Source organism: Halictus rubicundus, chromosome 3 (assembly GCF_050948215.1).
Source record: "Halictus rubicundus isolate RS-2024b chromosome 3, iyHalRubi1_principal, whole genome shotgun sequence".
In the NCBI taxonomy this organism is placed as follows: domain Eukaryota; kingdom Metazoa; phylum Arthropoda; class Insecta; order Hymenoptera; family Halictidae; genus Halictus; species Halictus rubicundus.
Genome location: NC_135151.1, coordinates 5,739,206 through 5,753,886, shown reverse-complemented (window position 1 = coordinate 5,753,886; position 14,681 = coordinate 5,739,206). Strand labels below are relative to the sequence as shown.

The following is a 14,681-nucleotide window of genomic DNA, read 5'->3' as shown; positions in this document are numbered from 1 at the left end:
CATCTCTAAAATTCAAGCGAAATTATAACACACACAAAAAAAAAAAATGAGATTTTTCAAATCTCATTTTTTCCATAGGGGGGAGGTGTCACGTTCCCATGCAAGGGAACGCGACGCTCCCGGCTCACGCTTAACGCGTTTAGCGGGAGCTGCCCCCACCACAGAACGTACTCGTCGCGAGGTGGCCACCTGCGAAGGAGCTCGCCACCATACAAACAAAAACACAATCGAAAACAAAACCAAGTAAGAAGATTTCCTAGAAAAATCCAAAAATAGATACAAATATGGAGGAAACGGCCGTATAAATACGAGTGGCAAAGAGCCACTCGCGCTCAGATTCCTCCAGACCCTTCGAAGGTGCGGTCCTTGCCAGCACCTCCCAAAATCCACCAGAAGGTGCGGTCTTCGCCAGCACCTCCTGGCTAACTACATTAATATCACCAATTATTTAAGCACACATACACATTAACACTTCTTTTATAAACACGAACATTCACGCACACACTACACACACATTTGTATATGTAAAACAGTTTCTTCTTCTTAATATACATATTTTATTTATCAACTAACAGTTTTCTTTCCTTTTTTTTTCCCTATAAGCTCACCTCCTTCTCCCTGCGAAATAAACCCCGAAACTCCGTAATTAAAACGTAACAGACTGGTTCGGTAGTTCTAGTGCTAAATAATTCTATTAAACCGAAGACACTATATCCGTGTCACTGAGCTCTTTTAATTTCCCTGCTGTTTTCAATTTCGCCCACTCCATTTCCGCCGTAAATCCATTAAATCCGCGATCTAACAGACGGTGTAAAAGGTTAATCGTTCCTTCTAACTTTTCCATATTGCGCCGGAAGTTTTGTTGTCTGTAATACAGAGACCGGGGACGAGAACGAGCCGGTTAAAGTATTTCGCCGGGAAGTTTGTAACATTCCAGTTGCTCATTAAGTAAAAGCATATTTTCCATTGCTGAACCGAACATTCCTCGCCACGCGATCTCGGAACTCGCCGAAGACGAAGACGAAGACGAAGACGAAGACGAAGAAGTAGAAGAAGAAGGCGAACGAAGGCGAAGAAGAAGAATATGAAGGAAGAAGAAGCTGCCTAAACTCTGAGGGATATTCAAATAGACGAGACATCTCATTTACATGGCGTCCCTTAGTGTATGTAAATTACATTCCGCGTCCGTTCCATCGTCTGCAGATATTACAGTCCCGACGCGGTGCAGATTATTAACTTCATCGATAGTTGGCACTGCACCGGCCGAGTTTTTCTGCCGGTTGTCGGTCCGGTAATTAAATCGACGGATCGGGGCGGCTTGGTCCGGCCGGAAGTTCGAATTTGATTTACCGGAATCCGACGACCGTCGGCCTCGTAGTCGAGGAGAGACACGAGACAGGAGATCGAGTTCGATCGGTACCGGGGTATATCGAGTGCCCTCAAAAGCGGCTCCGCGAAAAAGGTAAACAATTGAAATGCAATTCGAGCCACGGACCGACGGGCACACGGACCGGCTACGTGACTGCATTTCCGGTGGCTTTTAACTCTTCCCTTACGGTTGACTGCGATCGCCTTAAAACTGTACCCCGGGCGTCCTCTCGCTAGCATGCTAAGCGATCGCCGGTTCTCGCCTTTCCGGCCGACGGTCACGTACGAGATATTGGCGAAACAGAAAGCGAAATCGGCGAATCGTATTCCCTGCAGACACGGAATATTTTGTTGATGGAAATTCCAGCCGATTCCGATCCACGGGCACAGATAAATATTCGCAAGATGATCGTTTCGCATCGTTCACGATTTTCTACTTTTATTAACTCGCGATGCTCTACACGCGACTTTTCTAATAAGGTGCAGTGGGGTAAATCCGTACACGGGGCAAATACGCACTAGGCCCTTATTTATTCGAATATACGTTGCATTGTACCAACTGTAAGGTAGAAATCTTCCTTTGGTTAGTATTCAATGATCAACATAGATAGCTGCCATGTATTCTGCGATTCCCGCGTTCAACTCGTTCGACAAAGTGCATGGTGTTTCCAGGTGCAGAGCAAAGATTGAGTTAAGCATTATAAGAGGATAATTTAAGCAATAGTTTACAAATCTATGTGTTCATCTTCGATAGGCACAACGTATAGTAAGGTAAGTTTCCTTTATAGTAATAAAATATATCAGTTCTTTTATATTTCTTAATAAAGTAATAGTTTAACCTCACTCAGGAAATATTTGAGCACGGGGCAAATTCGGACTATCCATCGGGGCAAAACCGCACTATAGTACGAATATACCCAATGTTACATTTTAATTCTTACTTACTCAACTGTTTCATTAAATTCCCTTCTTGGTAGGCAGTTAATTTTGAATTTTTTAGACTGATAATACTTTTGCAACCCCACGATGGTCCGAAATTATGTAAAGAAAACAACACCGCGCTATACAAAGGAAATGTTGGCTGAAGCATTGGCAGAAATTAAAGCTGGCCGAATGACTGTTTATAGAGCTAGTAAGCACTATAAAATACCAAAGAATACAATTAGTGACCGAATCCGAGGAAAAAGTTGGACAAAAAAGTGAATCCCGAGGAAGAAACACCGTACTTTCACGTGAAAATGAAAAACGTCTTTCCGATGGACTGTTAACCTTGGATAATATAATAATAAACATTTGAATTTTTATCTTCATGTTATTTTATTACTAATAATGATTCCGCTTTTGCCCCATAATATAAGGAAATAAGATTCAATAATTTTTAAACAGGTAGGTGCAGTTTTGCTCCAGTTCCGGGGAAGTCCGCCCTAGCAGCACTGTTTTAAATTTATTAAGAAAATCATAAGTTTCAGAAGATATTTTTAATCCAAATTAATGCAACTTAAAGAATAAACCATGCGCTAAATAAAAACACTAAGGTTATTAGGTTTTAGTGGAATAGATAGAAAATACATCAGTTTAAAGTAAACTTTACAATCTCTGAGTCGGTTTTACCCCACTTCACCTTATCTACAGGGTGTCAAAAAATTATATGTCACGGCCACCATAGCGTGATTCTACACCTACGATTTGGTGGAAATAGACATACAAAAACTCCCCGCAAAATTGATCTTGACCTTGAAAATCAAGGTCAAAGAAACAAATATTTTTTTTTAATCGCGTTCTACTGGCCATAAGGATCAACTTTGTGAAAGAAACCATGGGTCGCATCTCAACCGTTCTCTTAAAAAATGATGTTGCATTTCTTATAATTTTTGCAGCTTCTTTATTTGTAAATTTTTTACATCCAGCGCCAATATATAAGTAAATAGCGTACTATCATACAGCGGGTACCGTCAGTAAGCTATCTCGTTGGGTATGAAATGATCATAATCATGATACTCCTATTTCCCTAACTACAGAATGAAAGAAAGAAGCTGCAAAAATTATAAGAAATGCAACATCATTTTTTAAGAGAACGGTTGAGATGCGACCCATGGTTTCTTCCACAAAGTTGATCGTTATGACCAGTAGAACACGATTAAACAAAAAAATTGTTGTTTTTTGACCTTGATGTTCAAGGTCAAGGTCAAGGTCAATTTTCCGGGCAGTTTTTTATGTCAATTTCCACCAAATCGTAGGTGTAGAATCACGCTATGGTGGCCGTGACATATAATTTTTTGACACCCTGTACACATATCACTGTAAACGAATATATTTATTCTGATTTCCAGCGATTTAATTATCGGTCCGTGTTTTTCGTTAATAAATCCGCGGAGAATCACATTTTTGGGACACTCCGTGTCGTGGTAGTACATCTACTGTAAGGGTTAAACAGTGAAGGCGTTCGGAGAGTCACGCTGATTCACATTGTTTGGGAAAGGACGTAATACTCAATGTTCTTTGGTTTGCAAAGAAGGTGAATAGGATCTGCGGAAGGGAGAATTTAGAGTACAAAATCTGTAGAGAATGTCCACGTGAAATGGTTGAACACAGTGAATCACGGTTGGCCGCGGCTGGGAGCCGACGTGTGTCGTGTGCGCGGTAAAAGGGGATGGAAAAGCGGGAGCTAAGTGTGGAGCGTGCGCGGGCAAGGTCGTAACGTGGAAGAAGAAGAAGGTGGTGGGCATTACCTGAGATTGTAACTGGTCAAGGAAACGTGCCCGGTGTCGTAAGCACGTCCGTGCAGCACGAGCCGGCACGTCGGGTACTTGGGCTTCCCGCTGGTGTCGTAGCGACCCGTTCGTTCCTCCTCGCCGTTGACCTCCAGGTCGCAGCTATTCGTAGCGAATCCCTGATCCTTTCGCTGGTCGTGGAGGTCCCGATTGTTGTAGCGGTCGTTGTTACCGATCGACTTCATCGTGTCCACTGAAAACACACGGGCACGCGTACCCCCTTCAGACCTCCGCTTTATTGAAACAAGGCCGACCCGGTTACCGGATATGTCGCGCTCTGATTGAAACTGGGATACACGGCTCTGCGGATCCGAATTAATTACCCCCGGCAACGTTTCGTACGTCTTTCTATCGAATTAATCGAACAAGATAAAGATTCGAACAACGATTCCCTGCTCTCGCTGGGACGATCCCGAAAATACGTGCTTGCACACTGATTTTGCGTGGTTTTGTTGGGTCCTCCCACCAATTCGTGCCGTTTACTATTGTCTTAAATAGTAGGAGAGACGGTTTTCAGTTTTCCATTTCTGCCATTTTTGTTCGAATCTATCGTTTAAAGGTCAATTTACAGTTTACGGCACGGACATGTGTATAAAATATTTTGTTGCTACTCTAAAAACGATTTCTCATATTTTAGTTATATAGGGTTTTGAGGGAGAAGAGACTGTTTTTGAAAATGCAATTATTTAAACAACATATACAACAAAAATTATTGATAATAATTCTTTATAATTTTTTAATTTCGTTTGCGTCGGCACACTAAACGCTCAGTTTGCGCTAACGGCGAACTGCCAACTTTCAATATAAACAAGAAGCATCGCTGTGCAATATTTTTTAGCTCGCGGCTTTCACTGCAAACAGTTCTATTTTTTAACTGGTTTCAACTTCTGCTAAAAATTTGATTCGTTCACTAGTTTTTTCGAAAAATATTTTTTATCATTCCTACAGTACTAATTCAATATTCGTTATTTTTACGTTTTATTTTAAAACGAAATTCGTAGAGAGTACAGTTTACCAATTGGCCAGCTTTGGAATCGATTTCATTGAAGCTGCAAAGTAACGAGCAGCAACGCTTTATGTACTTGAAAGTGTCTCAAATATTTGTTATATTTTTTATTTTTTAGAATAGTCGTATTACACATATTTTGCAGGGTGTTTAATACCCGGAACAGCATAACGATTTCCGATAAACATTATGCATACATTATAACAGTATACTGTACCTTTTTCTTTATCCTTTGTGCGGTATAAAGCTTTCAATGAGCTCAAACGGTAATTACATCTTTTCCACTGAGAGAAATTGAGTCAGTTCGTATAGAACCGTGTGTCCGTAGACACAAAAGGAAAAATTAATTACCGACCGGTAAATGTGTTCACTTTATACTTACGATTCTTATTGACGATTTCTGTAGTTGTCGTCGTTGTTGGGGTTTCCGTTGTGATTTCTATGAAATTGAGGTTTGCGATGAAGCCGCTGTAATTAAAAGGCGGTACTTCAAGGCCGGTCCTGTAAAGGAAGAATGTTTTTAAAGAACGATTCGCCCGTTCGGATTTTAGACGGTAGCTTTCTAAGAGCTAATAGGTATATTGGCAATCTATAAGTTTATCCTAAAATGAATGAAAAAGAAAAGGTAAAAAAATATTCGTTCCTGTTGATGTTAGAATATTACCAAAAATTTTGTTACGATTTCCATTAGGGGACTATATTACCCTCGCTTTTGTAGGAAGTCCAAAAATGATTTAGGTCCATATATGATTATTTTCATAATACACATTAAATTCAATGAAATTATGTTCCTTTCACTTTTGATCAAATGTAATCTTATTAGTTTACCTACATTCTAAGCAATAATCCAAATGAATTTAAGTTATGATCGCGTTTTAGGAAAGAATGTAAAACTACAGAGCCACATTATCCTCTTCTTCCATCAAGTAATAAGGCTACAAGTACGGTTGAAAATATATAATGCAAATATAAAGTCATTACCTAAACTCGACCAAGAGCTTCTGCCCGGTGTACATCAACGATGTTGAGTACATTTTCTCTTTGCCACAGAGCATCTTCAGAAGAGGACTCGCTGTTGTGGGACCCGAATATACGGCAATATAGTCGCTGGTGCAGTGACTGTAACATACAAACCAACATGCCCTTTAGTCGTGGTAGCGGTATATAACTCGAGCTGTATAGTAAACAAAAGTATATTACAGGGTTTATCGGTTCTCGACGTTTTGAGTCTGGGAAATTTCGACAAAAGCACAAATTTCCACATACAATATTTGCGCATCAATATTTATTAATTTGATAACTACAGAAAAGGGTTAAGGAATCAGAGGTCGAAAAACCAGTTTATTCGGATAAAGTAAAATTCGAAAACCGATTTTTAAACTTACAGAACCGGTTTTACGTACTATAACTATTTAAATTCACGAATCTGACAAATATTTCGTAAACGTATTTTGTTATTACTATATCCGCCATTTTATGTTTCTCTAAAATCATATATTCTAAAAAAAATGGTTAGAATAAATTTTATAATAATTTTGCATAGAATAAATTTAATTTCTTTATATTTCTGTAGTCCCATATAAATTGAACGAAGCGAAAAATTTGAAAACAGTATAAACCAGTACTTTGTAATAGCGAAAATAAGTATAAACAACTTGGTTAGATTTTTTTTCAAAAACTCGAGAACAAGTTCCGCTAGTTTCTCGGAACCACTGAAGTTTGATTCGGTATGTACGAACCCTATTACACTGTTCCATTTCGACGGGAGAATATTTAGCGTGGCTGACATGGATACTGCAAAACCAGAATAAAACATCACTCGAGGCCGAAGTTTCTTTTCCAATATTTATACAACTCTGTCAATTAACGTCACATCACGAGTTCGGGGAACTTCTCTGAAAATAGAAGACGATTGGAGTGTTCCGTGGCTCGTGAAGAATTTCTGTAAAAGTTTAAAAATATTCCGACACGGATTGCGGTCGTTGAACGTGGAACGCTCGAGAATCGGGGGTTGAAAAAGGCGACGGGGGAATGGGAGGGAAGAGATGCGAGACGCGAAACGCTCTGGAATCGAATAAAAAGACGTCCGTCGAAATGGCGTGAGGGGGTTGACGGTGTACTGATTTATCAGAGAGTTCATAGGTACGAACAGTAGTCGATTGCCACAGAAGTTTTACTATTAAGAAAATATCCGATGTTACCGACCGAGGCAGGGGCGGCTGCGTTGAATTACCACGATGGGATGGCTTGATTTATTTTACGAGAAAAGTTCCGTCGTTGCTTGCCTACAGAGGCGATCCTTCATTTTGAGGATCACGGGGATACGTTTTTAATAATCCGCTTGAATTAGGGAACATCTAGGAGTTTGGAGCACGTGTGCTGATTCATTTGGTCACCAACTTTCAGACAATGTTGTTTATGGGCTTGTTAGAGAATTCTGCATCGTTCAGAGAGTGTTTGCATAGGTACATGATATGTATACTCATTTTGTAGAGAACCTTACAGTTAGGCTGCAGAGATTTAAGCGTATTTAAGAAAAGAAGAGTTAAACGAATGCGACATTGATAGAAAAATGTTTGCCATTACATTATTTGATCGTGATAAGTTTAGTGTTAAATAAAAATGTCAGTTATGTGTGGGGGAATGGAAATAAATTATTCATTTGGTCACCAACTTTGAAATAATGTTGTTTATGGGCTTGTTAGAGAATTCTGCATCGTTCAGAGAGTGTTTGCATAGGTACATGATATGTATACTCATTTTGTAGAGAACCTTACAATTAGGCTGCAGAGGTTTAAGCGTATTTAAGAAAAGAAGAGTTAAACGAGTGCGACGTTGATAGAAAAATGTTTGCCATTACATTATTTGATGGTGACAAGTTTACTGTTAAATAAAAATATCAGTTATTTGCGGAGGAGTGGAAATAAGTGTATAGGGTATAAATAAATTATATGAACAGGGTATGTGATGAACTGCTAAATTCATTGAGTGAAGAAGACAATAAAAATTTTATAACCCCGTACCACAAATATGTACCTATCGAATGTACTCCGCATGAACTTTGATTACATCCGGAATATATTCTGAATATTCACTGCATCGTACGGCTGCATAAACTTCCGCAGTTTAGTTATAATGAACAAAATGTTGTTCGGAAAATTTGTAATTAACGCTTCCGTTTTTCGGTACGTTGTTTTCATAGAAACCAATGGCGCAAAGAGTGTATAATAATAATAGAACGGAATTTTCAATGAATTTATACGGAATATGATAAATACGATTCGTGCCGAAATATATCATTGTTACCAGGAAATATGTTACAAAGCTTTTGCATTTCAAAGAGAGGATTTATTTGGCACGGTACATGCGATAATTATTTCGTTCGGTTGTGAAAGCGTATGAAGCAAAAATTCTTAATAGGATTTATTTAGAGTTTTGCGTATTAAGAAATTATTGCAAATATCTCAAAAATGAAAGGATTGTCCTTGATTTTTCAAATAAGCGTGTAAGTTTAATATTTTGTTATCATTATTTAAACTATAATACGATATTTCCGTTGACGAATAAGCGAATTTTCAAAAGTTACCAAAATTTCTAAAATTAATAGAACAAAGTTAAAATTTAGCGTTTGCCCATGCCACATTTTTGCATTTATATAACTGTGAAAACAACAATTTCAAGAACATAAAATCATGAAAAATGTACTGTGCAGTCGGAAGAGTGATAAATCACAAAGTTTGTTGTCACAACTAATGTTTAGCATCGTACTTTTTTGTTTTAGATTTTTTTTTTATATTCCGTGCAAATAAATACAGAACCGACATCGGTGTTTGCGAAATTGCGTTCGGCTAGTTCGTGGTTTTTATTTTTAAACTTTATTGGTGGTTGCAAAAAGTACTCGAACATCCGCCGGTGATCAAATATTTTAAATTCACTATCGATACGTTTGATACTGAATCTTTAGCTGCGGTCATTGTACGCATTCCTGTTACTGGAAAATGAAAGGTGTTCGCAGGTGCTTCCAGGAAAGATATTTCCTTTTTCGCATATGCGTGCAAATGAAAACATTGTTAAGCTTTCGTATTGCACATGTATTTCACTTTGCGCGAATTTGTGTCTAAACCATATTCAACACCTATTTGCAAAAATATTCTAATTGTTCTACACGGCGTGTTTCGTAGATGGTGGGAAAAACTTTAGGAATAGATTCCTAATGCTTAGAGAAGAGAAACGAGTTATATCAACGTAGGTCCGGGAAGATTAGTTTCTGGGTTGTTAAAGTTTTTGTGCCACAATTTTTGTCACATCGTCTTAAAGGCCCGTCAGAAGGCATCAACAATGTTTTTGAAGCAATCGCCGGTCTATGGTTACGTTATCCAGGTGTACTATTCTTGTTTACGTTATTAAGGCGTATTATTCAATAACTCTCATCAATAACTCAAAAAAGTTCAATAACTCAGAAACTAATCATTTCCGGACCTACGTTAATACAACCTTTTTGTCTTCCCTAAGCAATAGGAATCTATCCCCAAAGTTTTAAATATACTCATTATATATAGTCTTATATATAGTCATTTTTGTCTTAATCGAGACAAGACTATAGCCCACCATAGCGCTGTCCCCTTCCAGTAAGCGTAAGAAAATGGAAAAATTTTTTTTTAAGAACATTTCAGAGGAAACAAATCCGAAAAAATTTTTTATCCCACCCCCCCCCTCTCGCCCTACGACCCACAGGAGGCCGGCAAAGTTCGAGGAAAAAATTAAGAACGTGAAATTGTCTCCTTTCACATGATTTTTCCAATATTGAAGTGCAATTTAAAAGAAAACTATCAGAAATAGCTGAGTTGGGTTTAGACAATGCGAAAGCTTACATCTTCTAGGATTTAAAACGACGTTAAAACAAGTAATTGTTATTACATTTTAACAATTATAGTTTTTTAGAATTTTTTTTATAGAATTTGAACTATAAACATGCACATCTCAGCCGGAACCTAATAGAACCTAGCAACGACTACACTGTTATAAACTATGATTAATTGACCAAACAAATCAAAAAAATTCATTTGCGACAACTTGCAACAAATCTACCAGAAATTACAGATTCACTTCAGGAATCTTAATGCAGAAGGACAAGTATATTAATTCCACTTATTCTATAATTTGTTTAAAACCTGTGTAATTAATAAACACCGTGTAAATTCAAATTGATTTTTCTTGTAATTTGAAGCTACAAATGTTACCTTTTTACATATTAAATTTCATTCAATTATCTCTAATGGTTTAGAAGTTATTATTTTGGAGCGCCGAGACGCAACGAAGATGCGAGATGCAGGCGTTTGAGGGGTCCCTACCCTGCCCATCACTGTTGCAAACGAACGGAACACGGTGCATTCAGAGATCTTTATTACGTGCCAGCATGTTAATGTTAATTTCATCACCCGTAAACAACGGTTCAGCTTTCAATGCCGAATGTATTACGAGCCGTATCGCGCTTCGCATAATTATAGGCGAAATTCAATGGAGAGTTGAATTTCCTACTTCGAAAATGTTTCATTAATTTTCTATTATGTTTTAATGATACAAAATCGTCAGAAGTTTCATTAAAAGCTTGGAACAACGCGCCGGAGCGCATTAACGGCGTCGAAATAATGGCAGCGGCGTGTGTACCCCTATCGTCGATATTTACAGATAAACCGAATATGATTCAGAGTGACGTTTCAGCAGGTTTTCTGAAAATCTGATTACGCGCATTTACGTTCGCACGCGTTTAATCGGCAGGATTGGAATTCTCTCGTCGGAACAGGTTAACAGTATTACACGGCGTTTTAAATTATAATCGATACCAGCCCATGGTAAGGAACTAATTAGTAATCAACGTCAATCATTATTAGGCTACAGAAGATTTGATGCAGAATAAAAATTGTTCGCGTGAATCGCATTATACGGGGACGAAATAGAAATTTATTCATTTCTTTAGTGCTTAGCGTGTTAAAATGGCACCAGGGCAATTTAGAAAATGGTATAGCAGTACCATTTAGGAAACTATTCGATGCCTTAGAAATGATTAGTTTATCCAAACATGATTAGACCCTGGCACCCGGATGATTTTCAATATGGCGTAGGAGTGCCATTTAAAATTTACCTTAGCGATTCATAAATAATATAATTTTTGAACCTTCTATAATAAATGACAACGGTCATTTCATAGGGCACGTACAGTCCCGGACAAAATTATAGCACATGCGTGCTATCTTTAATTTCTCGAAGATCATTTAGAATTTTTGTATGCAACACATAATATCATAATTGTTATGACGCACAGAGACGAAACCTCTTTGTAAATAAGGTTGACCTCGCTAGCTTTCTGAGCAAGTAGAAGAAATATAAAAATGCCGAGGGCGAAATGATAGCACACTTACAAAATTTATACATATATTTCCACAAAAAAGAAAGTTACATAATAATTAACAGCAAATTAATAATGGGTGTATGCGCCTTTATTTTCTACTACTTCGAGCATCCGATTTGGTAACGATTTATATAGCTTTTTAATTGTATCTTGCGACAAATTACCCCATTTTACCTTACTAGCTTCTTTTAATTGTAGAATATCATCGTACTGTTTTCCATTCTTGTATACAGCTCGTGCGAGTTCTCCCCAACAATTTTCAATAATATTCAGGTCCGGGGAGCGTGCAGGCCATGGCATAACTGATACATTTTCTCTTTGACAAAATTGTTCTACGATTTTAGCTCGGTGAATGGCAGCATTGTCATGTTGAAAAATAAATTTACCTTTGGTAATTCGTTGTGCATGTACGTTAATTTGTTACGAGATTAGATTTATATATTTCTGACTATTCATTTTTCCTTCAAGAAACTGTACATCTGTTTTACCTTTGTATCCAATTCCGGCCCAGATCATCACACCATCCCCACCCATTTGTCTTCGATTTTTCACAATTCGAATTTTCTTAAGTCGTGGTAATAGAATGAAAATCCATTTGGCCCATCCATATTGAACTTCTTTTCGTCCGTAAATAAAATACGTCTTCATTTCTTCTTTCAGCGAATACGATCTTTTGCAAATGTTAATCGCTGCTCCTTATGATGCCTATTCCTTCTTTGAATAAACTTACACGTCTGATGAACATGACGAACACTTCGGACATTTGCAGTAATGCATGCTTTTGAGCAATTTCACGTGATGTCAATGTTGAGTTCGAAGCAATACGAATAATAGCCCTTTTATCCCGTTCTGATAATGTTGGCGGTCTCCCACAACTTTTTTTCCTTCCATAATTTGCAGGATCTCTTAATAAATCATATACTACCTTGCGACTTCTTTTAACAAACTTTGAAATTTTGGAAACAGTAACATTTTGACTTTTTCATTCAATAATCCTTGCAATTTCAGTTTGACTTAATTGTTTTCCGCGGCCCATGTTGACGTTTAACTTTGAAACTTGACATTTGCTTGTTAGCTGCTTGGCAACTCACAAACTATTGAAAGATATCAGCACAAAGCACCAGTGTGCTATCATTTCGCCCTAAGCATTTGTATATTTCTTCTGCTTGCACAGAAAGCTAGCGAGGTCGACCTTATTTACTAACATGTTTCGTCTCTCCAGATCATAACAATTATGATATTATGTACTAAATTCAGAAGTACTAAGTAATCTTCAAGAAATTGAAGATAGCACGCATGTGCTATCATTTTGACGCATCACTATGAAAGAAACGTTGTAGGAACAACGGATTGCAGATACTAAATTTAATGAACGTTGCATACGATAGACGACGACGAATTAACGCACAGGGATTTCGGTGGCTAATAAGCATTCGGCAAGTTTCCTCCATAGTTATTAGCCGACGTCGAACCATTTAGCGATCAGTCATCCGAAGAATTTCATTAGTCGAGCCGGAGACACGAAGAAATAATTCTAAACACGTAACAGGTGTTCTCGAACTTTCGCCGTCGGGGATTTTAATTAATTGCTGTGAGCGGCAGGGTTAAGTAATTAATAGGGAAAGTTCGTGCACCGCTTCGATTTCATCCGGCGGATTTTCGTGGAAAATTCCTTTTTCGGCATTCCGCCGACGAACTTCGGCCATTTCAGTTCGCCGAGACACGCGACTACTTGATGCGCCGCGCCTCGCACCGCGGAGAGACGTGTGGCGTGGCTCGTCGCCAATTTCTGAATAATTAACTGTCAGGAAGCCGCGGAGGGCGCGGCCCGCTTCATAATTGAGACTGCGCCCTTTCTCCTGCCGCGTCTCACTTTCCTCCGTGTAAACATACAAATTATTAAACCGTTCAGTCCGCCCGTTCCCGGGCCACGCGGCTGCCACATCACTTTTTGTTTGACTTTCAAGAGACTCCGATAAGTATGCACGGATCGGACTTTGACACGTGGCTCGTGTTTATTGAACATCTACCTCGAAACTGAAAGCACTTCGGGTGCAATTGCCTCTGGGACCCTCCATTTTCTATGACACTGGAATTGAAACTTTACCAATCCGGTGGCAAAAGTGATCGCAGCAAAACATACACAGAAAAATCACTCGTAGGTGTTTTTGAAAAATGCCAACGAGATAGAAAATTAGCGTGAAAGTCTGGTATTGGTATACTCGACTGATCCTCGTACGTGTGACACGGCAGTCACGTGTTAATATAATCTGTAGCACGGACGTGTCGTTGCGGGGACCATTTCGCCGACAAGCTTCAATATCCAGTCGGGATTCTAATTAAGTTTATTCCACTCTCCGGCGGAGAGGAGAGTGGCGCAGATAAATCGAGAGCGTGCGCGCTTTCGGTTTCGGGGCGTAACAGGTCGGCCCGGATCGGCCCGGCACAGTTTTCTACGTCATTTTCTGCCCGAGCTGCCCGATCGCCAGAAAATCCGATTTCTCCAGCTCCATTTCGTACAATCTCGCCGCATAGCTGAGCGTGGAACAAGAAGCGTACGAGGGAAAAAAAAGAAGAAAAACAGATGGAAATAAAAATCGAGCGAGAAAGAGCGAGGGGCGAAAGTGAGAAGAAAAAATGGTATACGAAGGCCGGTGTGTTGCGAGCACTCAAGCCGGTATAAATTGTCCGGGAATTACTAGTCCGTAAATCCGGCGGAGCGAATTAAAAATTTCCCACTCGAACCTGTCGATTGCGTCCACCTTCGAACAATGCACCTCTTCATTTAATTCCGATCGGACAAAAAGCGGATTAAATCGGCCCACCTCCGCGACCATTGTTTCGTTTCCTATTCCGCATCCCTTCTACGACCACCCCCATCCCCCCAACCTTTCACGACCAAAAATTAATGTGTAATTCCACACGTGCCGGCTGTCGTATTTTCATATGTTCAAACTATATACCGTCGCATAATTAAATGAACGCTTTGCAAGTTGGCGAATCGTGCGTAATTCGATTCCGGAAATACAATATAATTCCCCTCCGGTCTTCTGATAGACCTCCGAGCATTCAGCACTTTTGTACGAGGCGTTTCTTCTTTCAATGAACCTTAATGAACGTAGATCAT

The 14,681-nt window shown here is 39.0% G+C and overlaps 1 protein-coding gene across 1 annotated transcript in view; it reads right to left on the bottom strand.

Moving 5' to 3' along the window:
- The window catches only part of LOC143352474 (uncharacterized), a 465,026-nt gene that overhangs the window by 64,792 nt on the left and 385,553 nt on the right, over window positions 1–14,681 (bottom strand). The window contains exons 8-10 of the mRNA XM_076784988.1: window positions 6,127–6,264; window positions 5,528–5,646; window positions 4,098–4,332 (exon numbers count right to left, since the gene is read on the bottom strand). Coding sequence (XP_076641103.1) covers window positions 4,098–4,332; window positions 5,528–5,646; window positions 6,127–6,264 — 492 coding nt within the window. The remainder of the gene's footprint in view (window positions 1–4,097; window positions 4,333–5,527; window positions 5,647–6,126; window positions 6,265–14,681) is intronic.